At 52.0% G+C, this 22,504-nt stretch overlaps 1 protein-coding gene across 1 annotated transcript in view; it reads right to left on the reverse strand.

Annotated features, from left to right (window-relative positions):
* Positions 1-22,504, reverse strand: part of RBM19 (RNA binding motif protein 19) — a 64,212-nt gene that overhangs the window by 11,269 nt on the left and 30,439 nt on the right. The window contains exons 22-23 of the mRNA XM_065646267.1: positions 9,750-9,855; positions 3,855-3,975 (exon numbers count right to left, since the gene is read on the reverse strand). Coding sequence (XP_065502339.1) covers positions 3,855-3,975; positions 9,750-9,855 — 227 coding nt within the window. The remainder of the gene's footprint in view (positions 1-3,854; positions 3,976-9,749; positions 9,856-22,504) is intronic.

The following is a 22,504-nucleotide window of genomic DNA, read 5'->3' on the forward strand; positions in this document are numbered from 1 at the left end:
CATTTGCTTCCTTTAAACAATAGCCAAAGCCGGCGGGGGTGGGCCGAGAGGGGGATTACCACGGGATTAGAACGTGGCAGGGTTGCGGATGCCATGCTAATCCTGCCGGGTTTTACTCGCTGGCTACGGCATGTGTTTGCATTAGTTACAGGAAAAAAAAATTTAAAAAGAAAAAGAAGAAAAGAGAAAAAATGGAGCTCAAAAGGCAGGGAGGTGATGGGGAGTGTGGAGGGTCTGTCCTGCAGCCAAGAGGTAAAAAAGCAGCTGGGGGGTCAACGGAGGAACCTGGGAAAGGTGATAGGGTTTTGCTGGAAATGCTCTCACAACCAAAATACAAGCCAGACCTTCATCCACACACCTCTAAATTCACCCACCCTGCAGCTCTGCATCCCCTCTTTCCATCCCATCCTTCCTATAAAAAAAAACAACAAAAAAACCCACAAGTCATTCCTTCCCCTTCCTGCGTCTCGCGCAAAATTCCCCATCTGTCAATTTAATTCTTTGATCGATGGGAAAGAGCAGGAAAAAACGGCCCAGCACAGCTGGTTTCCCAAGTTAGCCCTGGCAGGATACCGCCAGCCCCGCTGGCGACGGCCGAATGCAATGTTTGTGAAGCGCAGAGAACACAAGTCAATAGTAATTTAGCTGAATTGGGAGCAAGTACCTTCCCTGCACGGACTGCGAGCTCCCGGGAGAGGGGGAGCGCGCCCACGCTGAGGGGATCGCCGCCTCGCTTGCAAATCTGCCCCCGGCCAGGCTTGCCGGGATGGAGCCGCATCAGCAGCCGCTGCCCCATGCTGGGTAAGCGAGGGGAGAAAAGGGGATGGAGCTGTCGCCAGATCTTTTGAGGGCGGCAGGGATGCGACGGGGATGCAGGAGATGCGCGGGTCTGCAGCAGGGCTCGGGATGCGACCACAGATTGCTCCCTCCTGCGCAGGGATCCAGATCCATCCCTCCCCCCAGGGCTGCAAATTCAGCTGCAGGGCATTGGGATCCCTTTGTCTCTCTTTTGGTGGAACCTGCAAATTCTCCCTGCTGGTTCTGGGCATCCACCATCCCTGTTTTCCAAAGGGAAGATCTCCAAATGATGGCCAAGATTCTGCTGGCGGCAGGGCTCGTGCAGCCCTCGCTGCCCTAATGCAGCATTTGCCATGACCTTGTTCCACACCACAGGCTGGATTAGAGCCCCCAGACCAACTGTTGACCAACCTTTCCATGGCTGCTTCTTACCACAGTACAGCAGATAATTCTCTTTATCCACAGCAGCGCCAAACCCTCCCCTGAAGCTGGCCAAGCTCTGGGCTCTCTTAGCATTGAGTCCCACAGATCAACACCACATGGTGGGCTGCAATTAAAACTCAAAGAAAATGTTTTTTTTTTGGAGAGAAGGTACACCCAGGAATCAGCCAAAAGACTTAAAGCTCTTACAGACTGTGCTTGAGGCAGAAGAGCATGTGCGGGATGCACTCCCGCAGTCCCAGCCATTGGGGCTGGGCTGTGGCTTCACTCCTGACAGCATTTCTGAAACCACTCCTGGGGTCCTCACTTTCTCCTGGAACATTACAAAGGCTCAGAACGAGCCATAAAGAATGACCTGAAAACTACACAAAATGGGAAGGAAGCCTATTCCATTTTATTGCATCTATTAGACCTATTGAAAAGATGGCTCAGAAGTGGCTTGATTGCCGTGACAAATGCCTGCAACGGAGAAAAGATTTAGGAGACCAGACCTCTCCTTAACCTAACAAATAACAGCAGAGTGAGACCTGGGAACTGGAAGCCAAATCTCTATAAATGGTGTCTAGAAATAAGGTGCATAATTGTAGCAGAGAGAAGTCAGGGGTAGGATGTGTCTCTCGCAGCCCAGGTCCAGACTTTACAAAGTATTTCCTTGCTAGGACAAAAATGACGGGGCTGACATTGGAGCTGCTGGGTGAGGGGGTTCGGTCGCTGTCACTCCAGACACCAGCCTGAAAGATCAAGGTCGTTCCTTCAAAGCTGGAGATGCAAAAATCTGCTGTGATGGCAGCGAGATGGAGTAGGAGGAGCTCCTTGCTCAAGTCAAACTTGCCACCAAACCCAGGGAGTTCAGGTCACCCTGTTGTCCCATGGTGACAACAACCCCCCAGGCCCTACGGCAAATTTCTCTGCAGCCTCTCCTACACCCACCTGGTTTTCAGCCAAGCCCCCAGAGCCACCGTGGCTCCAAGGCTCCCTCCTGGGATGTGAAAACGCTTTTCTCCTGCTCTCCCAGAGTCCCCACCTTGGTGAGCAAGACACTGGACAAGGGATCTGGAGGAAATGCAGACAGAAATCGGGAAGCAACCTGAGCCTGAGGGAAACAAGTGACAGAGCTGCAAGTCTGCAGCTCTCATAAAGCCAAGACTATTTTTTTCCCCTAGACTGAGCAAGGTGGAAAGGGACAAAGAAGATCCTGAATATAAAATGGGATGCATGAAGCATTCCACCTGCTGCCTTCTCCATCCAAATGGAGATTCACATTCCTGTGAACGAGCACGATGTGTCCCCACGCCAGCGCTGGGTTCTGGGTGGGCACATCCATCCCCAGCAGTGCAGCTCTAGCCCAAGCTATCACACATTACACCCTTCTGCTCCATTGGGTTTTCTTGTTGGCAGCTCAGAGATGAGCCTGTGGATCCCAGCACATCCCACTTTGCTCCACACCTCTCCGGTCCGACCCACCCTCAGCCCTTCCACCACCAAACCACAGTCTCCCCCAGCCTGCAATAACCAGCACTGCACACACACCGTCCTAAACACGAGGCTGGGATCTGTTGGAGTCAGGCTCGCTAAATAAGTGAAGTTTGCTGATTTTCCATCACCAGGCATTGCGATGTGCAGCCCCAGAACTGCTGATGCCAACCCCCTGGGCGATGGGCACGTGTGCGATGGAGAGAGGAGGCTGGGAGAGGATGTGGGAGGAAGAGCATCGATCTCCAGCTTAGCCCTCCGGCCCAGGGGAGCCCTTCCTACATAAATATTTGCCAAGCAATGCATTTGTGCCTGTCGATGGCTGTCAATAGTGGCCTGCGGTGCTGTTATCTACGGAGCTGTCATTCTCGGGAACCTGATCCAAACAGCCCTCGCCGCATCTCAACCGATGGCCGAATTATTTGTCCTTTTTAATCTGTCTGCTGTGTGCACAGAGCCAGTCCCCAACTACAGGGAGAAGAGAAGGCTCTGGTGAGACCTTACTGTGGCGCTTCTGTACTTAAAAAGGAGCCAATAAGAAAGATGGGGACAGACTTTTTAGCAAGGCCTGTTGCGATAGGACAAGGGGTGATGGTTTCAAACTAAAGGAGGGGAGATTCAGGCCAGACATGAGGAAGAAATTGTTGGCCCTGAGGGTGGTGAAGAGCCTGTCCCAGGCTGCCCAGAGAGGTGGTGGCTGAACCATCCCTGGAGACATCCCAGGCCAGGCTGGACGGGGCTCTGAGCAACCTGAGCTGGTGCAGATGTCCCTGCTCATGGCAGGGGGGGCACTGGGGGACCTTTGAAAGTCTCTTCAACCCAAACCATTCTGTGATTCTATGATACAGAGCACCCTGGGGTGTAGGTGGATGGAATAAAAGCATTGCAGCTGACAGGGGAAATCGAGGAGCCTTGGCAGTGCCAGCACACAGAGAGTTAACCGGCTCCTGTGCAGACAGAGCTGCCAGACAAAGCCGGGGATGCCTCCTGCTTCCCCTGCACTTGCATCCTCAGGCTCCAGCATCCACCTGCCAGCCCCAGCAGCGGCGGGGAAAGGGCTGGCATGGACCAGGAGCGTGGGTCAGGTGTGATGGTGCCAGCCAGGGCTGTACCAACCAGCCAGAAGGATGCTGCTACGTTACCGTGGAAATGGTCGGCTGTTTTCCGTCTCAGGGCCTCCACCGTCTCCTCCGTGTCTGCCCACTCCAAGACCAGCCTCCGGCCGTACAAATGTGTGCTGTGGCACAGGGCGTTGAATGCTTTCTGCAGAGTGACGAGAATAAAAAAATAATAATAAGGGAGAAAAGAAAAACAGGCTCACATGAGGAAAAGCAAAGACATCCCTCCCTCTGCCCTGAATCTAAAAGGCCCCCAGAGAGCTTCCTCTTAGGAGCACTTTGCTTTGGCGGGGCAGGATTCATCTCCATCAGCAGCTTTGACTCGGTCATTTATCTTCTGCATCCTTGCAGCAGAGCAAATACCCAGCGCCATTCCTGCAGGCGGCTGCTCACTGGGGAATAGGCTGGAATCCAGCAGAACAACCAGCGCAAGGTTGGCTGTACCACCCTGGGACCGCAGCTGAGCCAGGAAAGCTGCCGTCTGGAAAGGATGTCAAGACTTGGGGCAGCACGGAGTAAAGTCCAGCTCAAATGTGAGCAGACGGGTTGCTTTCTGCGAGGAGTTTGCAGAGGCCCAAGCTCGCCAAGGAAAGCTGCGCCTTCCTCTTGCCGGCCACTGGGTGATGTTGGCCTTGGTGGCACCGAACGTGCCAGTGTCCATGCTGAAGTCCCCTTGGTTTGCTGTGTTATAGAAATCCAGAGGTTTCCCCATCATTAGATCCCGCTTAATAACATCTGTACAGCTATAATCTCTCACTGATGGGGAATACAAGCGTGCTGGCCTGCACAGTGGCTCAGAGGGCTGGATATATCTGTAAGGCAACTGGCACAGGCTTTCAGGAAACAGCAACTCGATCCAGAGAAGGTTGACTTTGTCCTCATTTCCCACAGACTTGCAAGAAAACTCAGGACCAAGCTCTAAATGCCAATACACAAACACACCGGTCAACTATTTTCATCCACAGGGGCCCATGAAATGCTCCACAGCAATGTGACACATGGCCAGGCACAGGGGTAGAGATAAAGAGCCTCAAATGCTCTTTTAAAAAGCTTGGCTAAGGCTGGGATTAAGTAGGGTTAAGAGCTGTCGAACTTGCATCCCTGGAACAAATACAGCAGCTACAGGACCACAGAAACACATCCCGCTGTCCCACAGGGACGTGTCCTCGCATCTGGAGGTCCCCAAAGCAGCACCCAAGTTGTCCTGGAGAAGCCCACACCTCTCCGCCGTGCCATTTGCCAAGTGGCAATTTTGATCCATCACGGTTGTTCCTGAATGTCACATCTTGGGGTCTTTGGCTGCCCATGACCACTTCTCAGCAGCCAGGATCTGCCTGAGCCACTGGGTTACGAAACTTAAAAAAACCTCCAAAAGACGCAAATATTTCCAGTGAATAGCACCCAGTAACCTGCGTTTTCCCCTCCTTCCAACTGCCTTTTGCTCATATAACTATCATTCATCCTAAACACAAGAGAAAGGAGGTGCACCAGCTCCAGCTCCTCCGTAGCATCACTGTGATTCCCCACCAGCTCCCCGGGGCTGACTCCTTCCTTTTTGGGGGGCACAAAGCCTGGCTGGTGCTTTTGCAGCTACAGCTGTTTTGATTTGCCGCTGCTGTTGTTTTAAAGGCCTATTTTTCCCTTGGAATGGTATCCAATTAGCAGAGCAATGTGTTGGCTTAAATAAACACTCGGGGGGAGGTGGCAGGAGGGAGTTGCGATGGCTGTTTACGTTGGCACAAAGAGCCATTTCCAAAGCCTGGAAAACAACCACAGCTTGAATCACCAGGGTCTCATTTGTTCGTTTATACTTTTTAATTTCTTACTTCCCACAGCACGAGGAAGAGGAAGGTTCGAAGACGGGATTCGGTCCCGGCAACCTCGCTGTGCCCCGCAGCAGGGCAGACCGTGCCGAATGTGTCCGCGACCATGGTGCAAAATGTGGCACTTGGTGGGTTCTCATCCTCAAAGGGGCTGTGTCATCCTCATTTCAGGATTGTTTCCATGCCCCGCTGGGCACACACAGCCGCTCAGCCCAGTCCAGGATGAAGCATCCTCTGGATTTGCTGGGAGCACTGGGAAGGTCGTGGAACAAGAGGGAAAGCAGATGCTGCCATCAAGTTGTGCTGCATGGAAGAAACCCACTTGAAGGGACACATCTGCCAGCAGTCTGGGGACATCGGCCCTTCCCAGCCCAACGTGCTCCCCAAATGAGCTCTTTTGGGATGCCGGGGCGGGGACGACATCACAGGGACCCCTCCTGGTGACAAACACCTGAATGTCACTTCCTTCGGAAACCAGCTGAAAAATAAAACTTAGCTCTTCATTGCTCTGAGAGGAATTAAGACTTTTTCCGGGGAAAAAAAAAAGAGAAGTCACCAATGATGTAAAAGACAACAGGATGAAGGGGATAAACGCCAGCCCCACACATGCACACTGCTGGAAATCTTCTAAGCACAAATTGGTGGATGAAACATCCCTGGAGACATCCCAGGCCAGGCTGGAAGGGGCTCTGAGCAACCTGAGCTGGTGCAGATGTCCCTGCTCATGGCAGGGCTGGCACTGGGGGAGCTGGGAAGGTCCCTGCAACCCAAACTATTTTATGTTTCTATGATTCTACAGCTTGGGCAAGGCTGGAGCCCCAGCAGCAGCTAGAGAGGCTAACAGAGCCGGGAAAAGCGGAGAGGCTGGAACAGCAGCTTAAAAATGTTTGAGGGCTTCAGAAAGGGAATTTCAAAATTAAGGGGTGGCTGATAAACTCGCATGAAGCTGCTGGGAGAAGACAGAGCCCGCTTTGGAGTGGAGCTTGCTGTGCCAGGGCGGCGGAGAGGCAGAGATCAAGAGACCGGAGCATCACGTCTGTCCCCCCCAAGTGCTACGGCTCCCTCCCTAAATGCTGTATTAATTTGGAGGACAGTGCTGCTGCCTATAGATTCCCCCTTGCCCTATTAAATACTCAAGCCGAAGAGCCTCCGGGCTGGAGTCATTAGAGGGACAAAGGGTCAACAACATTAGGAGATTGATAAATTTTCCTTCCTCACAGGAACCGGTCCCAACTGAGGATGCTCTCGGCAATGCCAGCTGCACACAAGGATTTTTCCTTCCATGTGTGCGCATTTTTAAAGGGTTGACTGTCTTTCCCGAATGGGCAATTTCTATTTGGAGACCAGATGTATTTTTATATCGACAGGGGAGAAAAGTGGAAACTTGGCTTCCAGTTAATAGTTAAAAAATAAAAACAATTCCACAACAATTCTGCACAGGGAACGGCAGGAAGCTCGTCAAATGGTTAACGCTTCCTTAATCGGAGTTAATTTGTTATTGTCAGTGGATCAAAGTTCCCTTTCTCATCCCCTAACGTCCACGCACTCCCTGGTTGTGGTCAGCTGACAGTGGAGATTTAAAAACAAAGGTTTAGCTGGCAAATATTGAATATAGTAAATATATTTGTGAATATTACTTTGTGACTATTACTTTGTCCCTCCCACTGCTGTATTTGCCACGGGTTCCTCCCCGTCGCTGCATATGTGTGCGTGCTGTGATCTGCAAAACGCTCACGACGGAGCAGAGAGAGTGCTGCTAATTCCATCTGAAGGGGGTGTGACACTCCCAGCCCAGGCCCATCCATCACCCTGCGAGCCGTCAACCGACCCAAGGGACAACCCCGGCCGCAGACGTCACCGTGGGAAAGCCAGGCGTGAGACCGGGGCTCTGCAGGACGAGCAGATGGTGATGGGGAGAAGATGCCACCGCTAGCAGCATCCCGTGCCCTGCCTGGATGTCACCTGCCCTGCAGACAAGGTGACCTGCTGCATGATCAGATGCTTCCCCATCCCCATCCAGCGACAGCACTTTTGGGGAGGGCTGGGTCCCCTCCAGCGGGTGCCAGAGCATCAGGGGATGCCGAGGGGACAATATGCAGCCTGGCAGGACAGGTCTGCAGGGGCAGCATCGGGGTGTTCGCAGGGGGAGCCCCACGTCTCTGTCCTGGCTCTGGAAAATCTCCATCTATACTCCCACAGCAGCCGGGATTGCTCAGAGAAAAAGACAAACACGGGAGGTCACAGGCTTTAAATGCCTAACAAAGCCAGCCTAACTATTCCATTACAAAACCATCATGTTTTATAAGACACTTATAAGTGATTTCCAGATTAGCACTCTGAGCAAAAACGTCATTGACAGTCACAGCTATTCAGCTCAGAGGTCTCCAGGCCCGCTCTCCTCCCCTCTCATTTCACTTAGCAATAAACTCTAAGCCAATTATGTCCGTGTTTACAATATTCAAGATCCTATTCATCAATACACAGCGCATCCTTTTCCAGACGGCCAATGGAGTGTACTTGATGTGCCACTTGTGAGACAATTAAATCCCTCAAAGAAATGAGGGCAGGAAAAAAAAAAAATTAAAAAAAGACAGAAGGAAGAAGAGTTGCTTTGCTAGAAAAGAAGAAAAAATCCCGAGCAGTCTTCTGCAGAGTTGCTCACTCCCCGCACACCTCTGTGAGCTTTGGGAGGATGCCCTGAGCATCCAGCTCTGACAGATGGGTTTCCTACTGCTGAGATCTCTGTTTGTCCTGTGCAGTGGGAATCAGCCAGTCCCCAAGGGGCTGAGGAGGGATGAGAGGCAGAAACCGAGCAGAAAAGCTTCATTCGCCCCCAAACTGAGCAGCAGTAAAGCACCAGCCAGGTCCCTGTATGCACCCTTTCCATCAAACACTTAGAAATTTCCTCTCCTAATTCAAAAACCAAAGCCTGAGTGACTCTGGGGTGAAGCGGAGGTTCAAGTGACGCTGCCCAGAGCCGGGGTTTGAGCAGAGCTCACGGTGTGGGGATGGTAAACACGTTTCTGGGGGGTCACTGCACCCCACGCTGCCCAGCGGCCCCCGAGGGGAGGACAAAGGAAGGAAGTTTGAATTAGGATCAATCCATGACTAACAAAGAAACTCTCTGTACTGTGTAATACGGGAGGTCAGACGGGAACGCATGATCTAATAGTCCCTGTGATCCCGGATCAATGAATCCTGTCTCAAAACATAAACACAGGCTGTGCTGCTCCCCGCTCCTCTCTCCTTCATCTCTGCTCATAGCCTTGAAAATTTGGAGTCTCAGGGAGTCAATGGAGCTACATGGTCCCTTCCCTTCAGCAATAACGTCCCTTGGTTTGTGCCCACAACCATTCCTCTTCCAGATCCCGTGCAAATCGTCAGCAGTGGGGATGAAACCCCCAGCCAAGGACCCTCTTCTGCCCCGTGCATGAGAGACCATGCCTGCTCCAGCTGCTCCTGAGCCTCCGACAAAGCGTAAGAGCAGAATGTTATCAGTCAGGCTACGATCTCCTCGTTTCTTCTACAAATATGGAACTCAGATCCATAGGAAAGTTTTAAAAAAAACAGAATAGAACATTTTGAACAGCTTAAAATGCTACGGAATAATTTGCAGCATAAAGTGCATACAGATTGTAAAAATATGAAGATATTGGAACGATAGTGTTTGCATTTTTTGATTAAAACAAAACACGCTTTCAATTTCCAGGAGCCCAGTTCTTGGTGCTGAGAAAGGCGTTTCCCAGGCACGGCTGCCTGCTTCCGACTTTTTCCATATTGCTGTCAAACCGCCAGCACAGACCCAGCTGAGAAACCATTTTTGGCCAACCCAGCACAGCCAGGTCCTCTCCTTGGACCACGACAGAACTCGACCTTTGCTCTGCCGTCCAGCAAGGCAAAGCAGACAAAAAACCTTTCTCTCTGCTTGCCCATCCTTTGGACCAACTCACAACTACCGTTCCTGTATTACGCTCTCTATCTGAAAAACACAAGAGGTAAGGCTGCTCACGGGAGGTCTCAAAGCACAATGAGGAACTGATGAACATGGGCCCTGTGCAGTCTAGAAATCAGCAAACAGAATTGTGCCACACCTCACCTTGGCATCCTGCTTGGTGAGGAAGTCCACAAAGCCAAAGCCGCGGTGCGATCCCGTTCCTGCCATTTTCTTGGGCAGCCGGACGGTCTTCAGCTCTCCAAAGGTGCTGGGGATGAGAGGGGGAAAAGCAAAGGGGCTGTGAGATCAAGGGAAGAACCATCATTTTGTCACAAATCACAGCACAACCAGTTGCAGACCCCCGTTGTGAGCTTGCTGGTGCTGGGGATTGCAGCGAGCGGCGTCCTGCTCTGCTTCCCTCTAAGCCTCATGTCCAAAGGACCTAAAACCAGCTGAAAACTCAGCTTGGATTTCAAGGGTCATCTCTTCTGGTTGCAAACCTTAATACAGCAAAAAACTTCTTTAATACAACTGCTATGCTTCTCCTCCCTTTAGAAAACCTGCAGAAACTAAGGACCCAGCCATATCCTGTTCAGGGTGGGAAAAAAGCATCTTCAGGCTACCAGGAGGAAGGGCTGCTCCAAATTGCCATAAAAATAGATTTATTTGCACCTCTGAAGAGGGCTTGGAACGCACAAGCCAGAGCACAGCCCCACAGGGACCTGCCCTCTCTCCAGAAAAGCTTCTCTGTCCCCAGGGCCTGGCACTGCATTCACAAAGGTGCTGTCCCTCTGCTCTGTGCATGCTTAACATCATTTTTAAGGCTGGATTTCCTCACTCTAACACTTCACTTGAGCATCTGTGTTTCCCATTCTGCAGCCAGCCACCCAATCTCTCCCATCAGTTAGAATAAACTGGTTTTGTTTCAGCTATATGAAGGGAAACAGGTGAATTCAGCAGACCCAAGTCCTGCACGACAACCCTCAGATCCAGCAGCGTTTCAGACAAGTTTTTGGGTGCCAACAAGATGGAAAGTCAGAACAGAGAGAAGGGGGCTCCCGTTGAGCTGGTGGGTACAGGGTTGGGCTGGCAGCACCGCGCTCAGCCACAGCCCAGTAAAAACCTCGTCACAGCACACCTGTCCCTGGAGAAGGAACTTGCCAGCTGAGCACCAAAGCACACAGCCATCCCACCAACCTGGATCTTGTCCAAAAAGCCTGAAAACAAACCCAAAGGCAACACTCTCCGGCCACCCCTCTCCAGTGCCATCCCCCGGAGAAATTCCAGGACAAAGCCAATGCTTTCTCTGCACTTGAGCTGCTGCTTCCCCTTCTTCTCCACTCCCCTTATGCCCATTTATCAAACACATATGCACAAACTGCAGGCAATAAATATTTAATGTGGACCGGGTCTGAATAGATGTGTTATTTTATTTGAAAATCTACACACACACGCGCATACACAAAAGGAGCTGGGGATGCAGCAGTGCCAAAGAGCACCTGGGAATAAACACAGTAAAGGCCATAAACGCTCTCGTGAAATGATATAAGCTAAATCCTGGGAGTTAACCTGCTGCACTGGCAGCATGACCAGGCATTCATCTACCCAATTTCCTTAGGCAACGTGGTGTGTAAATGTACCATTATGAAGCCTCAAAATGAATCCGCACGTCTCCTCCTCGGCGCTTTCCCTCCCTCCTGCCCCCTTCGAGCTGGTGCTACGCAAACAAACAAACACGCTGGAGAGGAGGCGAGGGAGCAGCCGCGGCAGCGGGGATGCTCAGCGCCGGGAAATGCAGGAGAACCGTGTGGTTCCAGCAGCAGGAGGGTCCTTCTGCAAAGGGATGGGGGTGATGGGGCCCCAGGAGCTCTGCAGGTGGGTCCTCTCACTTGCAGCATCTCTGTGGGATCTCGGATGCTGCAGTTGGGTTAAGGGAGAGGTACTGAGAGAGGACCTGGCCCAAGGAGATGACCATCTAGCTAGGTATCATAGAATAGTTTGGGTGGGAAGGGACCTTCCCAGCTCATCCATCCAACCGCTGGCCATGAGCAGGGACGTCTGCACCAGCTCGGGTTGCTCAGAGCCCCGTCCAGCCCGGCCTGGGATGTCTCCAGGGATGCGGCATCCACCACCTCTCTGGGCAACCTGGGCCAGGCTCTCCCCACACTCAATGTCCCAAAATTTCTTCCTCATGTCTGGTCTGAAAGACACGTGGGGGGTGTCAGGGTAGGGAAGCACTTGCTCCAACACATCGCACCATGGAAAACATCATGGGCATTGCTGGGGGGAGCAGAATATCTGCTAAAGGACGGTGGTACCCACCGTAGAATTATAGATTCATTGTGGTTGGAAGAGACCCTCAAAATCATCAAGTCCAACCATAACCTAACTCTAGCACTAAACCATGTCCTTAAGAACGTCGTCTATGTACCTTTTGAACCCCTCCAGGGATGGTGACTCCACCACTGCCCTGGGCAGCCTGTTCCAATGCCCAACCACCTTTTCCATGGATAATTTTTTCCTAATATCCAATCTGAACCTTCCCTGGCACAACTTGAGGCCATTTCCTCCTGTCCACCCACAGCTCCCAGAGATGGGTCCGACAGAGGAAGCCTCAGCACAGCTCCCAGCAGGGGGGCCAGGAAAGCCGAGGGGCACAGCAGAGACAGGGCTGACCCCACCGGGGCTGCCGAGCGAAACAGCCTCCCCCCCCACTGTGGTGCTAATTAGAAACCACAACACAGCAATTACCATCCTGGGAGCTGCGAATGAAGTGGAGAGCTCAGGTCTTTAATGTTCTCCTCTCCAGCACCAGGCAGAGACTCACACCTCTTTTTTCCAATTATTTCCTCCGGATTTAGGGAGGGAGAAAGGCAGAGAGAACCCAATTACTCCCCGCAGTGCCAGGCTCCCGGTACTCAGGGAATCCAGCTCCGAGACGGCCGTGCAAGGATCGCACCATGGGCAAAGCCGCGGGAGCGGGGATAGTGGAAGGGAAAAGGATGCAGCTCATCACTTGGGCAAAATCTGAGCAAGATGCCACGGGAGGAAAGAAAGCAGCTTTTACACAGGCTGCTAAGCCGCAGCTCGTCCGTAAAATCCCACCGAGCTGCTTTAAAACTCGTGTTTCCCCAGGGGTGAGGGTGGCTGCGGAAGCAGGGGGGGTCACAGCAAGTCAGATCTGGTGTTGCTGCCGCCTCCTTCCTTCTGCGAAGTTCCGATGGATGCAAACGTGTTCCAGCAGCGGGGGTTCCTCTTGGAGCTGACATCTCTCTCTGTGGCAAACTGGATGGAGATCAGAAAGCGCTGGCACCAAACCCTGCGGCCGCCGTGGAGCACAGCACCGTGCCAGGCTCCTCACACAAGGGTTTACAGGGACGTCCCTGGTGTTAGCGCGTGATACCCAAGCAGTTTCTGCATTCGTACCCACCGGCATCCACGTCTTCTCCAGCGGCTCCTGAGCCCCTGCACCAGGGCTCAGCCACAGCACAAGTGCTGAAGGACTTGGCAGTTGTGGGAACAAAGCCCTTTCTTTCTCAAGGTGTCTACTTGTTCGCATTCAGCCCAGCTTAAGTTTGCTGAAGATTGTAACCTCCTTCCTGGTGAATCCTGGCCCCACCAGCCCCACGTGCCTGGCCCGGCGCTGGATTTCTGGCCAGGTGTCCCCACGGTTCTTGGTGGCACCGTACCGGGCTGTGATTTCATCATCATGAGTGCAGCCAAGGAATCTTATCAACTTCCCCGTGGGGATGCTCACAATTAATATAAGCAGTTTTGGGGGTGAGGACAAAAGCGAAGAGCAAGAACGGAGGTTTGCAAAGCTCGCCAGGGACCTGCCGTGCGTGTGGCTGCTCCATCGCCTCCCTGTTTCCTTCCCCGCGTATTCGAGAAGAACGGTGTCCCCACGGCAGTCCTGCGAGGTCCCGTGGGGTCAGGGCCCGGAGGGGAGGGCAGAGCCCGGGCAGGAGCGTGGGTGGCTCCGGAGGATGTGGCTCTGCTGGGCTCCCTCCTGTGGGCAGCTCGCCAGCCAGGCTGGCAAAATCCATCCTCACTCCTGCGCTCGCTCTCCCGGGCTTGGCACGTTTTCACGCCACTGGCTGGAAGGGCTGACAGGCCCCAAATAAATGCTGCAACTGAGATATTTCCTAAACGAGAGCCTTTTGTTTCGTGCTGATCCTGATTTACAGAGGCAGAGGGGAAATCAGGAACAGCCCGTATTGGTGCTGGCTCAGTAATGATCCATGCGGCTGTGGAATAAAGCCAGCCACAACTTTTCCCTTGGCAAGTCACCGGTCCCAAGCTCAGCAGAAACACAACGATGTTCCCAGAGATGCCAGAAGGGATGAGCCCTCCTTCCCACCCAGGAGGGATCCAGCATTTCTATGTGGCATGGCCGGGGACCGGCCACTCTCCCGATGCTTTGGCAGCTCTTCCCCTGACTGCAGAGAGAGGAAGGAGCAGCAGATTTCTCCTCCACGCTGTACAACACAAGCTGGCTACAGGTCGGAGGAGCATCACTCCTTGGGATTGTAATTCTGTCCTGGCACAGGCCAGCTGGGAGGCAAATCATTCGCCTACTCATTACAGGACGTTTTATTGCTATTAAAGTTCTCACCCTGCAGCTCCCTCCTCTCCATCACTGTTCTCCTGCCGCAGGCACAGTCCCAAACCCACCGCGGTCTCGCCAGCACCAGCTTCTGTCACTGACTCCACCACCTCTTTTCCAAAAAGCTCCTCTTTTCCCATTGGGTTTTGGTTGAATTTCTTCCCTCTGCTTCCGAGTCTCTCCCCAACCTCGCTCAGCCCCCGATGTCTCAGTCTGGCCCCACCACCGTCCCGGGCTCTCACAACGGCTGTTTGCAAACACTCATTCACGAGACAGGTACCTACGGATGAGGCTGAACATCATTCCAGCTGAGAAATGTCTCCTCCATCCCCTTCCGTTCCCCGTCTCAAACAGGAGCACTTAAACTGCGAGCTCCTTGGGACAGACCCCTAATCATTATTTCCAAGTCCCAAACACAAAGGTGTGTTTATCACGCTTGATCTTGGTGCATTCTCAGCTACAAGCTGATCAAAGACTCTTTGGTTGTCAAGCTCTATAGAGGAAAGCACAACTGACACCGTGAATCCATGTGTGTGGCTGGAACGACCAACTGCTGCCCACCGCCTGAAGCGCAGACCTTGCAAAACAAACCAAAATAACACCTTTAGGTTTCTCCAGACACGTACAGATGTCCCATTGCATGGGGTAGCCTGAAACCCCTCTCTCTGGTTTACATCCCTTCAAGAAAAACTCGCAATAACCACATAGGAAAGCTGGTCATGAAACCCTCTAGCAAGGTTGCCCACTTTCTCGTGGGTTGCCACCTACTGCTACCACATCCTTCTCTCTCCCCTCCTCTCCTCTTGCTGCCTTCTCATCCCCAAGCCCTGATGCTGCCTAAATCCCCCCCCGTGACTGCTGGCAGATCTAGGACGGAGCTCAGGATGAGCCAGGCAGTGGAACTGCTCAGCAGAAATGGCTCTGGGCAGGAGACATCAAGTCCAAAAGAGACAAAAGTCCTTCCTCTCAACCTCTTCCCCAGCAGCAGGCTGCAGCCACACAGCAGCCCAGCAGAATTCACTCCATCGCTTTGTGATGGCCGTCTTATTTCTATTTTTTTTTTTTTCCCTCCTCACCCCCAAATAGGACCTTCTCTCCTCCAACAAATTGCCTCCCTGCCAGTCTCTGCTTCCGCTCCGATTTGCTGATTATAGGGGAGGGGGGAGTGGAAAAAAATAATAACTGTCCTTTTTCTTTCTTCCTCCTTTAGGAACGCAGGACCCTGGCAAATGGTTTTGCCCCTGGGCTGAGCCGTGGCCAGTTCCACCCCCTGCATGAGAGAGTTAATGAAATACGCAGCAGAAGGTCCCTCCCGCCTCCCGCTCCAGGACTTCAGCTGACTCCAGTACGGCTAATCCCATTACAAGAAAATAACGTGGATAATTCAAGCTAATGAAATCGTTACAAGAATGTGGACAGCCAGGGGTGGACATTCAGAGCCAATTTAACACTCCTTGGTGTTGTTATCCCCAGCACAGGAAATATCTGAAAGGAGGAAGGGAAAGGAGAGAGGAAGGAAAAAAAAAATCCCTCCTCTCTTGTTAGCTTAAATCCCGTTTGAGAGTTCAGGAATTAATCTGCCACCTATCTCCCCTATTACCATCATCATCATCAATAACGTCTCCTCGGTAACCTCTGAAAATTAGCAGATGAATGAGCGGGAGGGCAAGGCAGGAGCGAAGCCTCCGGACACCTGAACCAGCACAAAGTGCCGCTGTCCCCGTCACCGGCAGAGCCATGGGGACAGAAGGTGACAGGTACAGGGACTTTGAAGCAGCCCAGGTGTCTCCATGGGCCCCCAGCCCGTGGCTGCAGGGGTGAAGCGATGTGGAAAAGCGGGTCCTTGCCGGCCCTGGCCCCACGGCAAAGCTGATCCTTCATTCCCACAGCATCTCCTCACCTGCACCAGCCCTATGGGATAATCGCATCACCCGCAAAACCCCGATGGAGAGCCAGGAGGAGGACAGCCACGTCTGCATCTTGTTCTTTCCTACACAGATCATCAATTTTTCCAGCTTCCTCTCCTCTTTGCCCAGGAGCATCATCTTTGTTTGGAGGCCTCTTGACCTGCTGCTGCAGCAAAACCGGGCTTTGCTTTATTCAATTCCTGCCCTACAGTGCCAGCCTCGTGCTGCCGGGAGAAGTGCTGCTGTCTTCCCCGAGCTCACCCGCTTCCCAGCGATGGATCCCTTCCTGAGGCCAGTTTTCTGGGGGACGTGACCTGGCCATGCTGCAGAACCTCCTGCAGCAGGTCCATAGCCGGGTTCCCCTCCCGGCACCTGCGCCGAGAGACACTGAGCATCACCAGCTTGTCTCGCAGCTCAGCCACAGCATTTCACCACTGTTTGCTCATTTTGGCACTGAGCGTTTCCAGGCAGGAGCTACCAGTCCTGCTGCACCCGTGGATGCAACAAGGTACCTTTTCCTCACCATGTAAACGAAGTCTGCTTGCGGCTGGAGTCGCAGGAAGCCTCACCAGGACAAGATTTCAAAGCTGTTCAAGCCAGTGTCCCAGCTCACATGGGATCAGGGGGTGTTCAAACTGGAGTTTTCATCTGGATACGGGTGATTCCCACTCATCCCTCTCCTGCACAGCTGGGTGACAGCAAGACAGGGTTCACATCCTCCACCGAGGCAGCTGCGATCCCATCCCAGGCAGTATAAAGCTTTGTACTCACCCCAAATCATGTGTAACTCGTTCCCTGGAAGATTTAACAAACTTCTCGACAGGGTGGTGAAACAACAAAGTGAAGAGAAAGCGAAAGACTCCCACGTCTCAAAGAAACCGCAAGTTTCCCCAGCATACAGGAGTGTTTGAACCAAAGCTTCTGAAATGCCAGCGCCATGTAACACAGTCCTACAGAAAGGGCTCACAAAAATTGGGAACAGCATTTCCAAACCAGGAGGCTCTCCGGGATGGGTTGTGACCATCAGGTCCCGATAAGGCAAGAGTGAGCACCCAGAGATGCTGCAGCCCTTGAACTCCTATTGAAGCGCCCAGTGGCTGGGAGAGATGCCAGGGAGCAATGTGGGGACCCTGGGGGCTCCTTTCCAGCCTCCACTCCCCCCACACCTTGTGATGCCACATACCTCTCCCATTTTTCCAGCTCACCAGCTGCAAAGCCACAGTTGTCGTCTACCAACCTCACAAGTATGTATAACGCTTCGATCAATCCATGAAGGCAGCAAAGGGACTGGGGATTTAAAAAAAAAACCAACCCAAACCAGCAGCGCAACACAAACCTGAGTGTCTTTGATACGACAGAGAAAGCAAAAGCACCACAGCAAAAGCAGCAGAAAAGCTGGAAGTCCCACAAAAGGCCTTGCAGGACACAGAAAAATCAGCCAGGGAGGTGATGGGAGATCCGGGCCAGAGAAAGGTGCAGGAGAGGCACTTGGCTCTGTGGACCATGGAGATGGGACACGTGGTGTCCAGCCTGGGTGGCCGTCCTCTCCCTGTCCCACACGGACACTCTCTGATGTGTCCTAGAGAGGAATTCTTCACTTTCCTGCCACCGCAGCACAAATAACACCTTCCTCCTTTTCTCAGGCCTTACTTCCAGTAGACTTATAAGAAAATCAACATCAGCCAGATTCTCACCTCATGTCCCCCCAAATTTAGCTGGAAGTGATCAGCTCCTTCCAAATGCAGGGGATGGGGGAGCAGGATGAGCCCAGCACGAACGGCACCATTCCACGTCTCCAGGATGCTCTCTCACAAACACATCTAATTACATCCAGACGGTGCTTTCGGCACACCTGCCACAGCAACTGTTTATCTTGCCGAGGACTTAAAGAGCATCATTTGCAAAGTTTGTGAGGAAGAGAAGCCAATTAGTGTGTTGCCGGCCAGACACAAAGATCCTCATGCTTTATCTGCACCGCGGCTGCTCAGCAAAGGACCCTTTGGTGCCAATTCCCTCCTGCCACCCCTCCTTCATCTCTTTGGCTCCTCCAGTTGGAAACACACATCCGTGTTTTCTGCCAGAAAAGACCCAAAAGCAAAGCTGGGGGGGGTGCGAAGGGAGGGGGCAATGCTGGGGAGCCAGGCCCAGCTGCCAAACCCGCCTGAAGCAGGAGATGTTGAGAGGCAGCGGGACACAGAGAGCCCGAGCTCCAGAGGCGATGGGGACCATCGAGATAAGCGCGGTGGAGGGTCTTGCAAATAAAATGTGTGTTTTATCACGGCAGAATAAAGTGATGCTTTGACACAAATACATTTGCCAGCACCCTCCTCCCTCCCTCCTGTGATCTGCACATCTCCTACCCCTCCTTACCAGCTCAGTGCCCACCTCTCACCAGGGAACACCAGCTGACTCATTTACCATAGAATCATTTTGGTGGGAAATGACCTTTAAGATCATCAAGTCCAACCATTAACCCAGCCCTGGCACTACCCCATGTCCCTGAGAACCTCATCTCCATCTGTCCAACCCCTCCAGGGATGGTGACTCCAGCACTGCCCTGGGCAGCCTGTTCCAGTGCCCGACAGCCCTTGGGGGAAGAAATTGTTCCCCACATCCAACCTCAACCTCCCCTGGTGCAACTTGAGGCCGTTTCCTCTGGTCCTGGCGCTTGTTCCTGGGGAGCAGAGCCCGACCCCCCCTGGCTCCAAGCTCCTTTCAGGCAGTTCAGAGATCAGAAGGTCTCCCCTCAGCTCCTGTTCTCCAGCTGAACCGCCAGGTCCCTCAGCCGCTCCCATCACACTTGTGCTCCAGCCCTTCACCAGCTCCATTCCCTTCTCTCAACTCGCTCCAGCACCTCGAGGGCTTTCTTGGCATGAGGAGCCCAAAACTGCCCCCAGGATTGGATGTTTGGCCTCCCTAGTGCCCAGCACAGGGACGGTCACCGCCCTGGTCCTGCTGGCCACACCAGTGCTGGTACCAGCCAGGATGCTCTTGGCCACCTGGGCACACGCTGGCTCATGTTCAGCTGCTATCCGTGTTATTGATTTAAGTTTCTCTGCTGTGTCTCCCTGACATGCTCCCGAGATGATGCTGGTCCCAGCCCCAGCACAGAGAGAAAGCCCAGGAGATCCACCTAGAAACCAGTCCTGGGGACGCTGGTCAGGCTTTTGGGTTGCTCTCGCTCCCCGTGTCTTCTGTGTGGGGAAAACTAAATATAGTTTAGCTCTTTTTGGACTTATCTCAGAAGATATTCAGATGTGCAATATCACACATACTGCCAGAGACTCTATGGACACAGATGCACTTCTTCCAAGGAGCTGTGAATTTACCCACAAGATTCCTGCTAATACTTAGTCCCATTTTTGGTGGATGGCTCAGCAGGAGTCGCCCTTGGAGCTGGCGAAGCAAGATCAGAAAATACAAATACTTTGGCCCCAGACGAACACGCAGCCCCGGGACCGTCCCCCTCCTCAAGACGCATGACCCCAAGGCAGTGACTGTTTCCCATCACTTAAACGGCTTGTTTAAAAATGTAGCAAAACATTTTACCCCTTCTCGATTTATTTTCCTTAACAGTTGCTTATGAGGGACCTTATCAAAAGCTTTGTGAAATTCCAAGGAAATGAGTCATTAGGCAGGTTTTCAGAACAGTAATTAGGCCACTCCATGCCCCTGATATATTATTTACCTGGGAAGATATACATAATTAGGGCTCCTCTTTATAACTGGTATTACACGCACTAAATTCTACTCCAGTCTATCGTGTAATTACGCAATTAGGCTGCATGCTAAACAGAAAGAAACCGATTCTGAAAACCAAGCAAAAAGAAAAGAAAAAAACACAACAGCAATTATTATTTTTTAAATCCTCCATCACCAGCGCAGCAGCAGGTCTTAAAATTTTAATATCCCTCCACTTAAGTCATTTTTAAACAGGTGCTGCAACCAGGTTTGGTTTCCTAATTTTGTCGCATTTAATCCTACTTTGTGAGGTTTAACACCATGCAAGAAACTCAGTTCCTTAAAGCAATTTGCTTTAAAGGCTCATGTTAAAAGGGGCTTTTTCCCTTTCCCGGTCGGGACGAATTTGCCGTGCTGGTGGAAGCAGCATCGCGTTGTCTCGCAGCCTCCCTTTGCCGCTCCTCAGTCCCCTGTTCCTCCCAAATAATGATTATTTTTCAGCAGTTTCCCAGCTAGCAGAGGCAGACAGGTACAGTTGCTATGGTACAACCGTCACAGTAATTTAGCCCAACAGAGCTGGCTCCCATGCCGGAACTTAACGGGGCAGCGTGGCAAAAAACAGAGGTGGGGATGAGCGTCAGCCCTCAGGCATCTGCGGCAGGAGATGCTGATGTGCAGAAAAGCACCCGGCAGCCTCTGCACGCCTTTCGGCTGAAGGGACGGACCCGGCCACGTCCCGATTTGCTCCCATCAAAGACAGACCTTGGCTCTTCTGCAGGTCCCTACCTACCTTGGTGTTGCGTAAACTTAGTCACGTCTGTCCTGCCTTTGTTTCTTGGTCCTTGCTGATGGAGGAGTGTATACCATGGGGTCTAACATAGGGCAGGGAGGTTTTTTATAATCTACCTATTATTATACATCTATTTTGGAGATGGAGAGATCAAAGAAAAGCACAGTGACACCTCCAGGAGAAGATACCTGCATATTATCCGCCTTTCTTTCCATACTTTAGACTCTGATGATTCATTATTTAAAGCATGAACAGATCTCCTTCTGAAACTTTACATCTCAGCGCCTCAAATTTACAAGCCCGTTCCCAAAGCACAAGGAAGGTGCAGAGCTGGCATGGGGAACACCAGAAGCTTTAGGAAGCTCCAGGTTTAAACAGCGCTGTTGAACTTGGGGGTTCAGAGTCAGCTGCTGGTCCCAAAGAACGTGAGCTGGTGCAACAGAGGATTTAAAGATAACTGCTGTTGGACATGTGTGACTGAATAGCTCATTCAAAACCAGCAGCAAGGTCAAAAATCCCACTGTAATATTATTTAGGTTTTGCTGCTGCTTCTCTCCTTTTTGCCATCTCAGAGCGAGGTGAGCTCTGCTCTCAGCCCCAGTGACCGCAGAGCTCGTCTCCCTTGATGTTACTGTAATGATTTTTTTTTTTTTTTTTTTCTGGGAGAGACAAAAGACATTCAAGTATAGTGGAGAAAGGACTGGCTCTATCAGGCCAACTGAATCACAGAACCATAGAATTGGGTGGGAAGGGCCCTTCCCAGCTCCCCCAGTGCCCCCCCTGCCATGAGCAGGGACATCTGCACCAGCTCAGGTTGCTCAGAGCCCCGTCCAGCCTGGCCTGGGATGTCTCCAGGGATGGTTCAGCCACCACCTCTCTGGCCAACCTGGGCCAGGCTCTCACCACCCTCAAGAGGACTTTTCTTGAGCCTTCCCCAGCCTCCCTCACATCCATTTCCAAGGACCACACTACAGCTTCTGACACACCCTCCCCACAGTGGCTCTCACCGAGATGCACAAATTACCACAATCGCGACCCTTCTATCCCAAACCCCGTGAAATCTCAATCCACGCACAGACGTCACCAAGAGCCTCCAACGCTCGCAAACCTTTGCCAGAGCTCCTGCTCATAAGCCCCAATTCTCCTTGCAGGACCAGGGCTTAGGAGCCACCAAGTCACCACAGTTATCACCAGTGGGTCAGGATTTCAAAGGAACCCGCAGCTCCAACAGCGCTGAGATTTGGGGATTTATGTCTCCCGGGCTCTTCTGAAAATCCTGATCAGAGTGCAGCTCTGGTCAAAAATAAGTTATACTAAAAATAGCACTCACAGGAGAGCCCGGTGCAAATCTCGGCTTCTCTAGGATTCTTATGAGTCAGCTTGTTTCAAAGACAAGAGGAAATTTGTACAACTAGCAAAGCAGTAAACGCAGAAGGGAGATTTAGCCATGCCCTGTGTGCCCCCAAAGCTGTACCCAGGGCATCCTTTGGAGAAAGCAGCCTTGCATCAAGTCAAAAAAAAAAAAAAATCTCAGATTCAGCTGTAGAACCTCCTTCACTGAGCTGGAGGAGAATAAATATAGAAGCAATGAGATATTTATAGGCAGACAGCTATTTTAACGCAGCTCTGCTTTAAAGAGAATCCTTATTTAAGTCTTGTCCCTGTAAAGCTGCGAGATGACTTAGAAAAACAACCAGATTAATTATTTTCATCAGGAGAACAGAGAAACACGTAGGGAAGATCAAATGCATGCAAATGCCTTGAGAATGTGGGAGCTTGAACGAAGCGCTTTTGTTCTGGCGACTCGAATACAAGAAGGATGGTGAGATCTCCTGAGTGCAGGCGAGTCTCCCAAGAGCCCAGCCCGACCACATTTGAAGTCTGCTGGGATCAGGATAAGAAAAAGCATTAAATCGGGCACACAGCAGCTCAC

Source organism: Caloenas nicobarica, chromosome 16, assembly GCF_036013445.1.
Source record: "Caloenas nicobarica isolate bCalNic1 chromosome 16, bCalNic1.hap1, whole genome shotgun sequence".
Lineage (NCBI taxonomy): Eukaryota > Metazoa > Chordata > Aves > Columbiformes > Columbidae > Caloenas > Caloenas nicobarica.